Source organism: Ips typographus, linkage group LG11, assembly GCF_016097725.1.
Source record: "Ips typographus isolate SLU linkage group LG11, UJ_Ityp_2.0, whole genome shotgun sequence".
NCBI lineage: Eukaryota > Metazoa > Arthropoda > Insecta > Coleoptera > Curculionidae > Ips > Ips typographus.
In genome coordinates, this window is record NC_138432.1 from 10,252,584 (window position 1) to 10,265,996 (window position 13,413).

General features: G+C 38.8%; 2 protein-coding genes across 4 annotated transcripts; both read left to right on the forward strand.

Moving 5' to 3' along the window:
• Positions 1 to 66: 66 nt before the first annotated feature.
• LOC145735745 (methylmalonic aciduria and homocystinuria type D homolog, mitochondrial-like) lies at positions 67 to 1,225 on the forward strand. The gene is made up of 5 exons (XM_081989791.1): positions 67 to 244; positions 350 to 501; positions 554 to 751; positions 799 to 1,018; positions 1,080 to 1,225. Exons 1-5 carry the CDS (start codon positions 97 to 99, stop codon positions 1,148 to 1,150), a joined length of 789 nt encoding a protein of 262 aa, XP_081845917.1. The 5' UTR covers positions 67 to 96; the 3' UTR covers positions 1,151 to 1,225.
• A 207-nt stretch (positions 1,226 to 1,432) lies between these two features.
• Positions 1,433 to 12,994, forward strand: polybromo (protein). Of its 3 annotated transcripts, none has more exons than XM_081989681.1 (22): positions 1,433 to 3,155; positions 3,217 to 3,498; positions 3,553 to 3,651; positions 3,775 to 3,936; positions 3,995 to 4,182; positions 4,323 to 4,614; positions 4,670 to 4,892; positions 4,948 to 5,080; positions 5,685 to 5,918; positions 5,976 to 6,183; positions 6,240 to 6,471; positions 8,349 to 8,581; positions 8,634 to 8,800; positions 8,854 to 9,026; positions 9,081 to 9,253; positions 9,520 to 9,579; positions 10,817 to 11,008; positions 11,159 to 11,425; positions 11,484 to 11,600; positions 11,658 to 11,821; positions 11,875 to 11,972; positions 12,379 to 12,994. In XM_081989681.1, the coding sequence occupies exons 1-22, from the start codon at positions 2,046 to 2,048 to the stop codon at positions 12,714 to 12,716; spliced, it is 5,145 nt and encodes a 1,714-aa protein (XP_081845807.1). In that variant the 5' UTR covers positions 1,433 to 2,045; the 3' UTR covers positions 12,717 to 12,994. The 3 variants fall into 3 exon arrangements, with proteins under 3 accessions (XP_081845807.1, XP_081845808.1, XP_081845809.1); XM_081989682.1 differs by having other exon boundaries at positions 3,553 to 3,615; XM_081989683.1 differs by lacking the exon at positions 9,520 to 9,579.
• The last annotated feature ends 419 nt before the right edge of the window (positions 12,995 to 13,413 follow it).

Below are 13,413 nucleotides of genomic sequence, written 5' to 3' on the forward strand. Positions count from 1 at the left end.
GAGAGTAACATGATTTATAACCAATGAAACATCTAGTACTGACAGAGTAAGTGGCAATGTTGCTTTCATCATCACAACAAGAAATTAGTCAAAATAATGTCAAGTAGAAAAATATTACTTTGTCTAGGTAATTTTTCAAAAAACTACACTCTACAGGGTTTCAATTTTGGAAGGGCTTATTCCAGAAAGGTCAGCAATAGTAGTGGTTCTTACAAGGCGGTTAAGGGTCAGAGACCTGAAACTGGTAGGGAAATCAACCAAAACTTAGGTTAAGGTTGTGTTACATCAAACACAAATTTAAGTAGTTTAACTTTAAAGTTCAATTAAATTTGGTTATTGGTTATTACAGAGTCGAATTTAGTATGGCGAGACCCAAGTTTTGAGCTTCTGGCCTCCAATGGTTTTCCTCTTTTTCTACGCGGGAACATAGGTTTGGCCTGGTATGACACACAGACTACCATCAAAACCCATCATGAAATCATTATGGAGCAAATTGAAGATGTAAGTTCTACCACTGATTAATAAAAGCTCAAGTTTATGGGTTTGTTTTAAGGTAGGAGAAAATTCAGAAGCAGATATGGTTTTGAGGGTTCAAACATGTCCTAAAGTGTTACGCCAAACAGTGTGTGAACTGTTTCCCTACAGGCCTTTAGAAAAGAGTGAATTGTCAGTGATAACCATTAACTTAAAGCCTGATGTAAAACAGTTGAGGAGCAATAAAGAGATGGAAACTGAAAGAATGGCCCAAATGGTATGATTATTACATATGACTGTACTTTTTTTTAATTTGATTTTCAGTTTTTGATTACTGCCAAAAATATATGTGGAAAACTGAGAAAAAGTGGGTATTGGGCGGACTTTGTTAATCCATTTTCTGGAAGGCCTTATTTAGTGCCTAATGGTCTAAATGAGCTGTACAAAGCTGATGAGAAGTTCAGATGTTTGGATTTTCAAATATTTGAGATTGATGAGTGTAAGGTCATTTGCAATGAAGGTCTTCTGTCCAAGAGATTTATAGGTTTGTGTCCCTCTAGGAATAAAAGTAGTTTTGATCTACAATGTTGAGGTTTGTTTTTCAGGGAGTCTGTTTACTGATGCCCCCTGTAATAAGAATCATTTAAACAACATTTTCACGTCCGGAAGTGAGTAGTCTTTTTGATGCTGTAGTTTAAAAGATGTACATATGAATCATGGAAAATTTAATAAATAAAATGTTACTGCCTGAGGTTTTCTCTTGTTCGAATTTACCGCTCTTTTTAAACAACTCACTTGTCACATGATTGTCAAATACATCAACTGTCAGTTCTCAGTTGAGAAAAACACATGCAACCATCAACACAATACAAACCTTGGGGTTGCTGTGATCGTTCTCTCCTTTTTCAATACACTGGACAGGCATAAGCGCGTCCCTCTCTAAACATCGTTAGCCGCCATTGTCGCTAGAGAACATCGAGTGGTGAAATGGACGACGATTTTCAGTCGCGCCTATTTTTATGTGAAAAGTTCGGCCCTAATTTTCATTTTCCCTGAAAATTTTACTGATTAGCCGAAAAACTTTGGATTTTGCAGTGTTCCTGTCTGTGTGAAACGTTCTTCTGTGGCCGTTCCAAACGACTGTCAACCAATCTAACCTAGAAACTTTGGCTTGGTATCTCAGGAGTTTTCAACAAAATATTGCCTGATTTGAGGTCCAGTAGGAGTCTTACTGCATCGTGTTGTATCCTTATACTGTCTACTTACAGTCTGGACATGTAATCTATAGTTTTAACGTGTTAAAGCCGCCCAAATAGAGTCAGTGTTCCACTTCTGACATGACACTAAACATTTTCTAATTTCCATTTATACAAGGGATTTTGGGGGGTTGCGACTCTATTAATCATCCTTGTATTGTTTATTAGTCATACTTATAAACCCCCAAATACAGAATCTTGGCCACACTTTTTGCTATCTGCAATTTTAGTGGTTTTAGAGCTACTACAACCCCTATATTAATATGACAACATTGCTAATTCTCATTGTGGAAACAATTTCTGTGTGTTAGTGAAATGAGTAAAAGACGTAGACCCTCATGTGTGGGTCATCAAGATGATGATGAAGTCAGTGAGGCCTCAACAAGTAGTGGACCTTCAGTACGGAAAAGGAGAAAGCTTTTTGATCCTATAGAAGCATGTCAACAACTGTATGAGTTAATAAGGAATCATAAAAAGAATGATGGTACCTTACTTTGTGATGCTTTTATTAGAGTGCCTAAAAGGCGCCAAGAGCCTGGCTATTATGATGTTGTAAATAATCCAATAGACTTGCTGAAAGTCCAGCAAAAACTTAAAACAGATGAATATAATGATATAAGCGATCTAGAAAGTGATATAGAACTAATTGTAAATAATACAAAGGCCTTTTATAAGAAGAATAGCCAAGAATGGAAAGATGCTGATGAGTTGTGGAATCTCTTTATAGCAACCAAGAACAAAATTTTAAGCCCTGAAGATGGAGAAAGTAAATCAGAAATTAAGAACCCAAACCACACTCTCAAACCTGTAAAAACCCCAGTCAGAAGAAGTAACAGCAGTGTAAAAAACCACTCAAGCCACAATAATAGTGTAAACAACTCCAATTCAGTTAGTAATACTACCGGTAAGGATGAGGAGCATCAATATGAAGAGTTGTTCAACACTGTAATGACAGCCACAGATGACAATAAAAGGCTGCTACACACCCACTTTCAACTATTACCCTCCAAATCCAAATACCCTGAGTACTATGAAGTCATAGAGCAGCCAATTGATCTCCGAGAGATTGCCATCAAAATCCAAAGTCACCAATACCCCAACCTTCTGGCTTTAGAAAAAGACTTGGTGGTGATGTGCAAAAACGCCTGCTTGTTTAATGAACCAAACTCTCAGATTTATAATCACGCCAAACAATTAAAAAAGATCGTGAATCAGAGAAGAATTGAAATTATGGAAGAAGGGTCAAAATCTAGACCTGCAACCCCAGTGAACAAAAACTCTGATAAAATGTCGCGATCTAGAAAACCTAGAAATTATATCGCTGCTATGGCTCAAATTAAAGTACAAGAGGATTCGGATAGTGCCGATTCCGATTCTGAACCCCTCAAAGTGGTTAAGAGGGTTGAGAACCCTAATGATGACTTTGTAAGTATTTGTTTCTGAAATGTATGAAAGTGAGGATTGTTTATGTATGTTTTCATTTTAGGTTAATTTGGAGCCTGACAATCCTCAATGGAAGCTGTTGGAGACTGTGTGGAAAATGGCAGGACCAAATGGATACTCATTGTCAGAACCATTTTGGAAGCTCCCATCTAGACGAATTTATCCCGACTATTACAAAGAGATTAAGAATCCTCTGTCATTGTACCAGATTAGAAACAAACTGACTAAACGTGCTTACGGGACGGTAAGCGAAGTTGCTGGGGATTTGACCATCATGTTTGAAAATGCAAAAAAGTATAACGTGTCCAATTCAAAGCTTTACAAGGTACTGAGTATGTGCAAGGTTTCTTTTAAATGTTTTAATTAATACGTTTTTCAGGACGCTGTCAAGTTACAAAAGGCGATGCAGGCTAAAGTGCAACAACTACTTGCTATTGACAAGGTAACCGTAAAGAAAGCTAACAAAACCCACCTTAAGGTATGCTTGCCGGCTTTGTTTTTGTCTTTAATATTGGCTCACCAGCTTTTCTCCCTTGCTGCAACTAACACAAACATGACAAAACAGTTAGTCATTCACGTCATCTTTAAATAACTTTTACAGACTTTGGATGATTCTGAGGAAACTGCCGCATCAAAAAAACCCAGCAACAAACCAAAACATATAAGTCCTACCGGTGTTCCTGTTAGGGGTCGCCCTCCTAAGGATATTATGCCGATGAAGAAACGTCTGTACGCTTTGGCCAAATACATGCTAGACTTCACTGTAAGTTTCTTCTGCTTTTCTTGATTTCAGCAAAGTAATTAACGAGTGTTTAATACAGTGTGAGGGAGGGAGACAGCCAATGTTGGCCTTTATGGAAAAGCCATCAAAAAAACTATACTCAGAATACTACGAGGTCATTGAGGAGCCCATAGACTTCTTAGAAATTGAGGCTAAAATTAAGGCAGAGCAATACAGCTGTGAAAAGGATTTGGTCAAGGACTTTCAGCTAATGTTTTCGAATTGTCGGTGAGTTTGTCTGTCTGTCCCAGAATTAATGAAAATGATAACAAAAACTTAATTTGAGTTACACATTAGATTTAATAATTATGTAGGAAATTGATAAGTGAAGAAGTTACTCCAACTTGAAAAACGTGTTTAATTTGTAGCCAATTCAATGAAGAAAATTCGGCAATTTACGAAGACGCCAATCTACTAGAAAAACATTTGATGGCTAAAGTGGGGCCGATGTTTACGCAAGCCGAAAAACAACAGGAAGTGAAAAAAGAGCGAACGGCTGTGCGTGTGTATAAACCCAGGAAGATTTTGTCGCCCCTCGAAAAAGCTTTGAAGCACCTTTACGAAGCGGTTAGAGACTATAAAGACCCTAAAGGAGAACGTCATTTGTGCCAGATTTTCATGAAGTTACCGTCCAGAGTCGAATATCCCGACTATTACGAGGTTGGTTACGACGTAAGTGGTTCTGCAGTGTGGGCCTACCAACTTTTGATTTCAGGTGATTAAACATCCCATTGATATGGAACGTATAGCGCATAAGCAGAAGAATAATTTCTATGAGAGCGTAGAGGACATGGCGGCCGATTTAAGTCTTATGCTGGACAACGCGTGCAAGTTTAACGAACCGGACTCGCAAATTTACAAGGACGCTCTAGTGCTTCAAAGAGTCGTGTCTCAGAAACGTCTCCAGCTTAAAGAGTTGGCGGATGATGAACCGCCTGGTAAGACTTTTTGGTTCCTGAAATTTCAACACTGAAACTGTCAATAATTGTGCAGAAGTGGGCGAGGCCGTTCAAGATATTCTGCTGACGCTTTTCACCACTGTCTACAATCACCAAGACGACGAAGGGCGTTGCTATAGTGATTCGATGGCGGAATTACCCGAACATGACGAAGTCGATGGCAGAAAGTTAGTTCTTTTTTTGTCTTAAGCAGGTTTTACACCAAAAGTTTTACTTCAAAGAAATTGGACACATTTATTTGATCAAATTTTATGCATCAAATAAATTCATGAATTTCTTGAAGCATAATGTGATTTCGTTTTACACCTATCAAACTTTTATGTCAAAGCTGTCAATGAAAACAGTTTGGCCAACCAAGAAGATTATTCCTACTTTATTTTCTTATTTTTCTGGTTTTTTGAATATTTTGAAATCTCATAATCGCCTTGAATACTGTATTTATGTATTGAATTCTGCAGCTTCAACTGAATACTAATAGTCAGGCTCTGATTTTAACCTCACTTTACTTTTCGTTTTTATCTGTTGGCAGTTGGCATTACGCAAAACGGCAAGTTTGATCAAATAAGTTGGATGAAAATAGAACCTGTCCTATTTGGTGAAAAATTTGAAGTAAAATTATTTGAAGGTAAATTTGACATAAAATTTTGTTTTACACTGGTAAAATTTGTCCTTGAAGCAGCTTCATGAATAAATTGATGAATTTCTTTGACATCAAAGTGCGGTGTAAAACCTGCTTTAAAACCAGTGTTGCCACGTTCATTTGTTTTATAGGGTACGCGCCTTGTCACTGGATTTAATCAAGCGCAGGCTGGACCGGAATTTGTACAAGCGTTTAGACATGTTTCAAGCGGATTTCTTCGCATGTCTGGACCGTGCTAGACGTTTATCCAGATCGGATTCGCAAGTTTTCGAGGATTCCATCGAAATGCAAATGTTTTTTATAAGGACCAGGGATGAGCTGTGCAAGCATGGCGAAGTGTTACAGTCGCCAGCTTTGATTTACTCGTAAGTGGATTGGTTTTAGTAGTAAATATTTGTGGTAAAATTTTGGTTTGAATTAAGGGCACTGGACGCACGACACAGCATTGAAAAATTGCGTCATCAAAAATCGATGCAAGAAACGTTGGATGAGGACTGTGAAACTCGTAGTTCGGATGATTCTTTGCTTAAAGATGGCAGCAACAGTAACGGATCTACCGAGGAAACGATGACCTGCAACCAGAAAACTTTCCAAGTCGGCGAGTTTGTTTACATCGAAGGCAAGAAAGACGTAAGTGTCTTGCTGAAAACTCGATTTTGAATTTACATTGACTCTGCAATTTTTAGGGCTGTGATCGGCACGTGGTCAAAATCGAGCGCCTTTACGAGAAGAACGGACAGCAGATGCTTTACGGTAACCGATACCTCAGGCCGGATGAAACATATCACGTCCAAACTAGACGATTTCTTGAAAAAGAAGTGTTTAAATCAGACAAATATGTCAACGTTGCGTTGGAGGAGATCAAGGATCGGTGTTGCGTGCTCACTGTCAAACAGTATTTCACCATGAAGCCTGAAGGTAAGCTCTGTTCAGTGACTGTTGCGTCACAATCCTTATCTCATTTATCCTCTAGAACCATTATGAAAGTTCCATAAACCTCTAAATGCTATTTAAAACCTTTTAACAAGTGCCACAGGGTTTTAGAGTCATTTTGAAAGTGCTAGAGACTTAATAAGTAAATAAACTGCTCGCCACGTCAACGGAGACAGTGATGTTTTTGCGTCGTTTTTAAAACTACTCCACTCTGAAACGATTCAACTGATTTTAGTGCGGTTTGGACCGTTATTAAGCTTGGTTTATTGGCTTTTTACTGATGTAAAAAAACTTTTGCTTTAATGCACTCTAACTGCCTTAAACAGGGTGTGAAAGAAGTGCGTGCAAAAAATTGAAATTTTCAAGTAGTCCCCAATTAATGAAATTACAATGCTCAAGCTCGAATTAAGTTATTGTAGCAGCTTTTTATGTGTCATTTTAGTTGGGTGTAGATCCAATATTCTCTTTTACATAATTTTTGAAGCAACCTCATGACGAATAAGACCATACAGGGTGGCTAAAGACTAAAGCTACTTTTCAGGACAAGCCCCATATTTGGTAAGACCTTACAGTCTTGTTTGACTTGTTTGTACAAATTGTTCTATTTAACTGTCTCTAAACACCCTGTATGGATCTCTTCGGTTAAAAGAGTTGACTTAAAATTATGCAACACATAATATGGGATTTACATGTGACTTAAAATGACAGTTCAAAGCTACTGCCCTAATTCGACATTGAGCACTGCTATGTCGCATTTTTTGGAAACATCGCTATTTCTTGAGTCACAGGATGTTAATTGGGAAATGGGCAAAAATGTCCCGAGATATTGACCTAAACAACATTTCCTTAAGTTGAAACAAACCCAAAACAAATTATTGATCAATTGGGGACTACTTGAAAATTTAACTTTTTTACTCGCGACCCTTTTCCACTCTGTATAGTACAGTGGCGGTGCATTAAGTCAGAGTTTTTTCCATCAACCAAAATCCCATAAATTAAGCTCAATGATAGTCCAAACTGCATCAAAATCTGCCCTTTTGTTTAGAAATGGCAAGGTTTTAAAAATTACCTAAGAAAAATCGCTGTCTCGGTTGAGGTGGCGCGCACTTCACTACTGAGAACCTTCTTAAACTGTCAGAGGCATCTACAAGTGTCTTAAACCTTCCCAGAGTTGTTTTAAATTTTGAATAATTTTGAACGTTCCATAGACCTTTAAATGTTATCGAAAACCTTTCTCAAGTTCCAGAGGTGTCTTTAAACCGATTTAAGCGTTTCCAAAATTGTTTTGGTTTGCCAGAGGCCTCCAGGATTATTTTGAAAGTGCCAGAGACTTCTAAAGTCTACTGAGAACCTTCTTAAAACTGTCAAAAGTCTCTACAAATGTCTTTAACCTTCCCATAACTATTCTAAATTGCCAGAGGCCTCTAGGACCATTTTGAACGTTCCATAGACCTCTAAATGTTATCGAAAACCTTTCTCAAGTTCCAGAGGTCTTTAAACTGATTTAAGCGTTTCCAGAATTGTTTTGATTTGCCAGAGGCCTCCAGGATTATTTTGAAAGTGCCAGAGACTTCTAAATTCTACTGAGAACCTTCTTAAAACTGTCAAAAGTCTCTACAAATGTCGTTAACCTTCTCCTAACTATTCTAAATTGCCAGAGACCTCTAGGATCATTTTGAAAGTGCCAAAGACTTCTAAATGCTACTGAGAACCTTTTTAAAACTGTCAAAGGTCTCTACAAGTGTCCTAAACCTTCCTATAACTGTTCTAAATTGCCGGAGCCCTCTAGGAACAGAGTTTTTTTGAGTCATAATACAATAGACCACTATCTTAAACTTTTTGACACATGTATTCCATTTTAGGATATGACGATGAAGACTTGTATGTGCTCGAATCACGCTACAGTTCTAGACATCGATCGTTTAAAAAAATCAAGGTGTTTCCGGAATTGTCGTCGAATTACAAGTTGGTGGAGCGCGAAGTGCCCCTGGAGCCGAAACGAATCATGTCCGTGTTCAAGGAAAGGCTTGAGAAGCACATGGACGAATTAGCCGAACTACAGGAGCTCGAACGGATAATCGATGACGATAGACCAGTAAGGCTTTTTGTACAATGTTCATACTTGGTATTTACGTTGTTTGGTTTAGAACGTAGTAGCTTACGTGGCTACCGATTTGGACGACGGCAACACTTACTACGAGCAATATAACACGATTTGCTCGGGAGTGATTAAGACTGGCGACTACGTTTATGTTGTGGTGGATGGGGGTAGACAGGTCGTGGCTCAAATTGACTGTATATGGGACACCACAGAGTATAAAGCTTTTTTTTCACGTATTTTTAATTTACTAACCGATTAATTTGTAGTGGAAAGTGTTACTTTCGCGGCCCTTGGTTCATTTGTCCTTCTGAAGTGCCAAACCCAACAAACAAGCTCTACTATAGGAACGAGGTATTACTGTCCACTGAAGAGGACATCAATCCAATAGTCAGTATTATAGGAAAGTGCGCAGTACTGGATTACAACGATTACGTTACACGTGAGTTGTCTAAAAGCATATTTAATATTGCCATTGTGTAACACATTTTTGTAGTGCGACCGACTGAAATTCCGGAACAGGATGTATTCATATGCACTTCAGTGTATGACGAAGTTAACAGGCTAGTGCGGAAACTACCTCCGGAAGGACTACGAAAATACTACCACCTGCCGGAAGTAGTCGAAGATGAAATTTACTACTTCACCAAGATGCTGAATCCAGCCAAGGTAAGTTAATGGTCCTTATTACGCTAAAGTCACCGCTATCCGAGAATTTGAATGTAGCCATTTTTGTGAAGAAAAGTTTTATCTTCTTGATATATGGTGGATGCGTAAAGTTGTAACTGTGTTTTCTTGTCATTAATTGGGAGTTAAACTTTTTTTCTGCTAAAATTCTATTTGCACCGCACCGTGCTTTACAATTTACATTATTTTTTTGCTTATGTTTTTTGTTTTGTTGCGCGTGAGCATGTGTCCAGGCTGTATGTTTTCAGGTAAACGTTAGGGACGCTTTGAATGCCAAATTGAGACAGAAGCTACTGGACGGGGCTAGGGTAAGTACATACGACTTAACAAATCACCCTGAAATTTTCAGGGTTGTTATGGTTAGTAAAAGTAACGAAAGTATCAAATAAGGGACGTTTCCCCGTCTTTCAAACATAGAGTCGTTGACATTAATTCAGCCGTTGCATCGTTTAACGCGCTAAGTTGTCAGATGTTTTCTTTTATCATCCAAACACATGTATAAAAATCGAGATTAACAAGGTCACGTGTGAAAACGTCAAACTTACTGATGACGTGTAACGGCCGAATTAGTGCCGACGACTATACATTCTGACATTGCATGTTTCCATTGGGCATTGTTACTGCCAAATATGGTTTTTTGATGATGAAGTTGTGTGTTTAATAAAATTTTAGCTGATTATATGTATGAGGTGATGTGTGCTCTAAGACTAAAATCTGATTATTCATTTGCTTGGGTTTAATTTGAATAGGTCGGTTTTTATTTATATAAATGCTCAACTAGAGAAATTTAGAGTTAAAACAGATTAGGAATTAGGATAAGAACAAAAAAGGGCTTTTAGATTTTTGAAATGTCATATTTCAAGGCGTAAACCGTCCATCTGTCTTCTGTCACTAATGTCATCCCCACCGAACCGAATTGCTTGCTTCCCCCTGTGATCTGTCAAAATTTAAATGATCGTCCATTGATAGTCACGTCTGGTGCTCCGTGTACCTGTGCACCCGGATTTTATGGTTTTCGTGGTTGTAAAAGTGTCTCGACAGCCCTAAATCAACATAAAATGTAAAGTTCGTCTTCGGCCGCAACCCTCGCACCATGGATAACTCGATGGATAGCTCCCCGTTTAGCGTTCCGGTGAGTCGAAATAGTCGAGTGTTCTGTGGCCCGAAAAGACTCGATTTCCGACGAAATTCGACCTTTCTAAATTTAATTTTGGCCCCTCACTTTTCCATTTTCGGTTATTCGGATAAGTTTACTCTTTTTAACGAACTATAAACACCCCTCTGGCCACTTTGTTTTTCCCCCACTTATTTAAAAGGCGTTGGCTAATAAAAGAGATACAACTGTACACATAATATATTTTTATCTTGGCGTACCTACGTCACGCTAGATTTCACGCTTTTAATACACCGTTACACAGCTGGAAATCATATATAACCACAAAACCTGTAACTTCCTCAATGAGAGATGCATGTCCCTTCATTTTCACCCCAAAAGATACTAGTACCAGCACAGGGGGCCCTACAATATAAAACCAACCTTTCTAGGAGGCTTCGCCCACCCTAACTAAGCTAGCAGACATTGATATTATGATGGATGACTCATTAGATGGGGGGCCCCCATCAGTGGGTTCTGGGGAGATTCCTGCTGCAGTTAACAGTATTCTTATCACCCCTGGGGTGTCTACTAGTGTTAGTAGTCCAGTGGTAGCTACACCAACTCCAAGCTCATCCAAAAAGGTAAGTACATAATGTAAGGGACAGTATTTTAGATTAGTTTGAATCTTTTTAATGTGGCTGTAAATGTGCTCTCTGTTTTTTTTTTGCATTCCTCGTGGTGGGGTTGTGTAGATGGGTTTCAATGCAAATTAAAAAATTTCTCTTTAATAGAAACCAACTAAAAACAAAGTGGTGACTGGGTACATTCTGTACTCAAGGGAGGTGCGCAAGCAAGTGGTGCAGAACAACCCTGAATCCAAATTTGGGGACATTTCACGTATAGTAGGATCAGAATGGAAGTCTTTGACCACCTCAGAGAAACAAGTGTGGGAAGAACGCGCCTCTAAATTGAATGAAGAAACTAAAGCTCAGTTGCTGGTTGAGCAAGAACAGTGCCCCAGCCCAGCTCCAGGCACTCAAGGTCCTCCTGAGCACATGGTAATGACTATGACTGGTAATAAGGCAGTTCTATAGTTTACTATTGTTATAATGACAGGTGTATGAGTGCAAATGGGAGGATTGTGACTTTCAATTTGAGGATCTCAGTGATTGTGTTGAACACTCAGTGAAGGATTCCAAAGACTCACAGGGACATGTGCAAAAGTATTATCAGGTTTGTCTATCAATTGTGACATCTTAATTGAGTTTTTTACTATGATACAACTTTCAGGACCACTCAGGGGAAGAGTTGCAGTGCAAGTGGCGTAATTGCTCCAGACTCACAAAAAAGAACATCCAGCCCTTCCCAAATATCACCAGGTTAATCAGGCATGTGAGGGATATGCATATCAACAAAGGGAATGGCAGAAGTATTCCACCGGATAGCAGGAGCAAGTAGGTTTTATTCAAATTCAAAGGGTTTTGGATTGTAAACATTTCTTTATTAGAAACTTCAAACCGTCAAGCAAAGCGGCCGCCATTAGCCGTTTGGCCACTCCTTCTTCAACTCCCAGCGCTACATCGACAGCTGCCGCAGCTTCATCAGGTGAGTGTCTCTAATTTGGTGTTTTACTTGTCCTTGGTGAGAAACTAACATTTTTTTTGCTCTTCCGGATTAGCTGCTAGTTCTAGTACGTTTATAACTGCGCCAGTGAATTACACTTCAGTTATAGTGGCAGGTAATTTGATTAACGCAATTTTAGTAGGTCAATTTGGCGTGTGTTAAATAGCAAGTAGAGAATTGCTCACACCTGTTATTTGGACAGTTAATTTTTAGTGGTGGAGTGAAAAAAATTGTCAGGTGCAGTTAAGTCTCATTTACAGACTTTGCAACACTGCACTTCTTTTTATTTTAGTTAGTTTTGAAAGTAGTTTACATTAAATTTGATAAAACTGATCAATGAGGCTCTTTCTTAGAAGTGACTTGAAGTAAAGCAAAACGTATATTTCAGCTCCGGCATCTAACGTGTCAACGTCAGCGACTTCTACCCAAAAAGTCACCGAGCCCATGTTTTTGTCGGTTCCACCTAGACCGCAACGAGTGTTGCACTCCGAGGCTTACATCAGGTACATTGAAGGATTGAACGCCGATCAAAAGCACATTACCAACTGGGAACGTACTCTGCACGCGACGCCTGAAACTTGCCCGGCGACGGATCCAGAAAAGTTAGCCCAGGTGGCAACGTGGCTGGGTAAGCGTGCAGATCAGCACGATAATGTGGTGGCGGCGCTATGGCAACTACGAAACCAGCTGCTGAAGGACACGCTTTGCCTGCAAAAGACCTTGTAAATGTCACCCAGTGTAAAACAAGTTTCGCTTATATTAAGCTGACCATGAATTCCTACTTATAGACCATAAGTTTAGACTTTTCAAAATGAGTTTTAATTTATTGCGGTTTATGAAAATCCTCACTAGGACTTAGTTCTATTAATTGTTAAGACTTGTTTATTATTATAGTTTTTTTGTGACATTAATTGTTTAAAGTTGAATCTAAGTTGGTGTGTACTGTTTTTAATTATTTTTTAATATTATGGTTCTTAGAAGAGAATATATGCAAATAATAAGTATTTTGGTGGTCTTTGTAGTAGAGGTGGGTAATTCGACCGGTTCTAATACATTATCCAGTTAAAACGTTCACAAAATTTCAGTAAAATAATCAACTAATCGAATTCAATTAGAGTATGTTTAATGCACTGACTGTTTAATTAGTATCTTTTGGCAAAAATCCGATATTGCTTGGGAGGATGCGGTAGTCGATGCCTCGTGGGCTTTTATCCAAGAAACAAGTCCCTGATGGAATTATCCAGAAAGGACCCCAGGTTTGTGACAGGACTTCTCACGGGTCACTGTTTGATGAGAAGACACCTGCACATTCTCGGTCTGTCGCTCGTGTCTGGAAGACGAGGAAACTCCGATACTCACACACACTCAGGGCCACCGATTTCATGTGTCAATTCTGTATTGGTAACGTGTAATAAAACAGCTA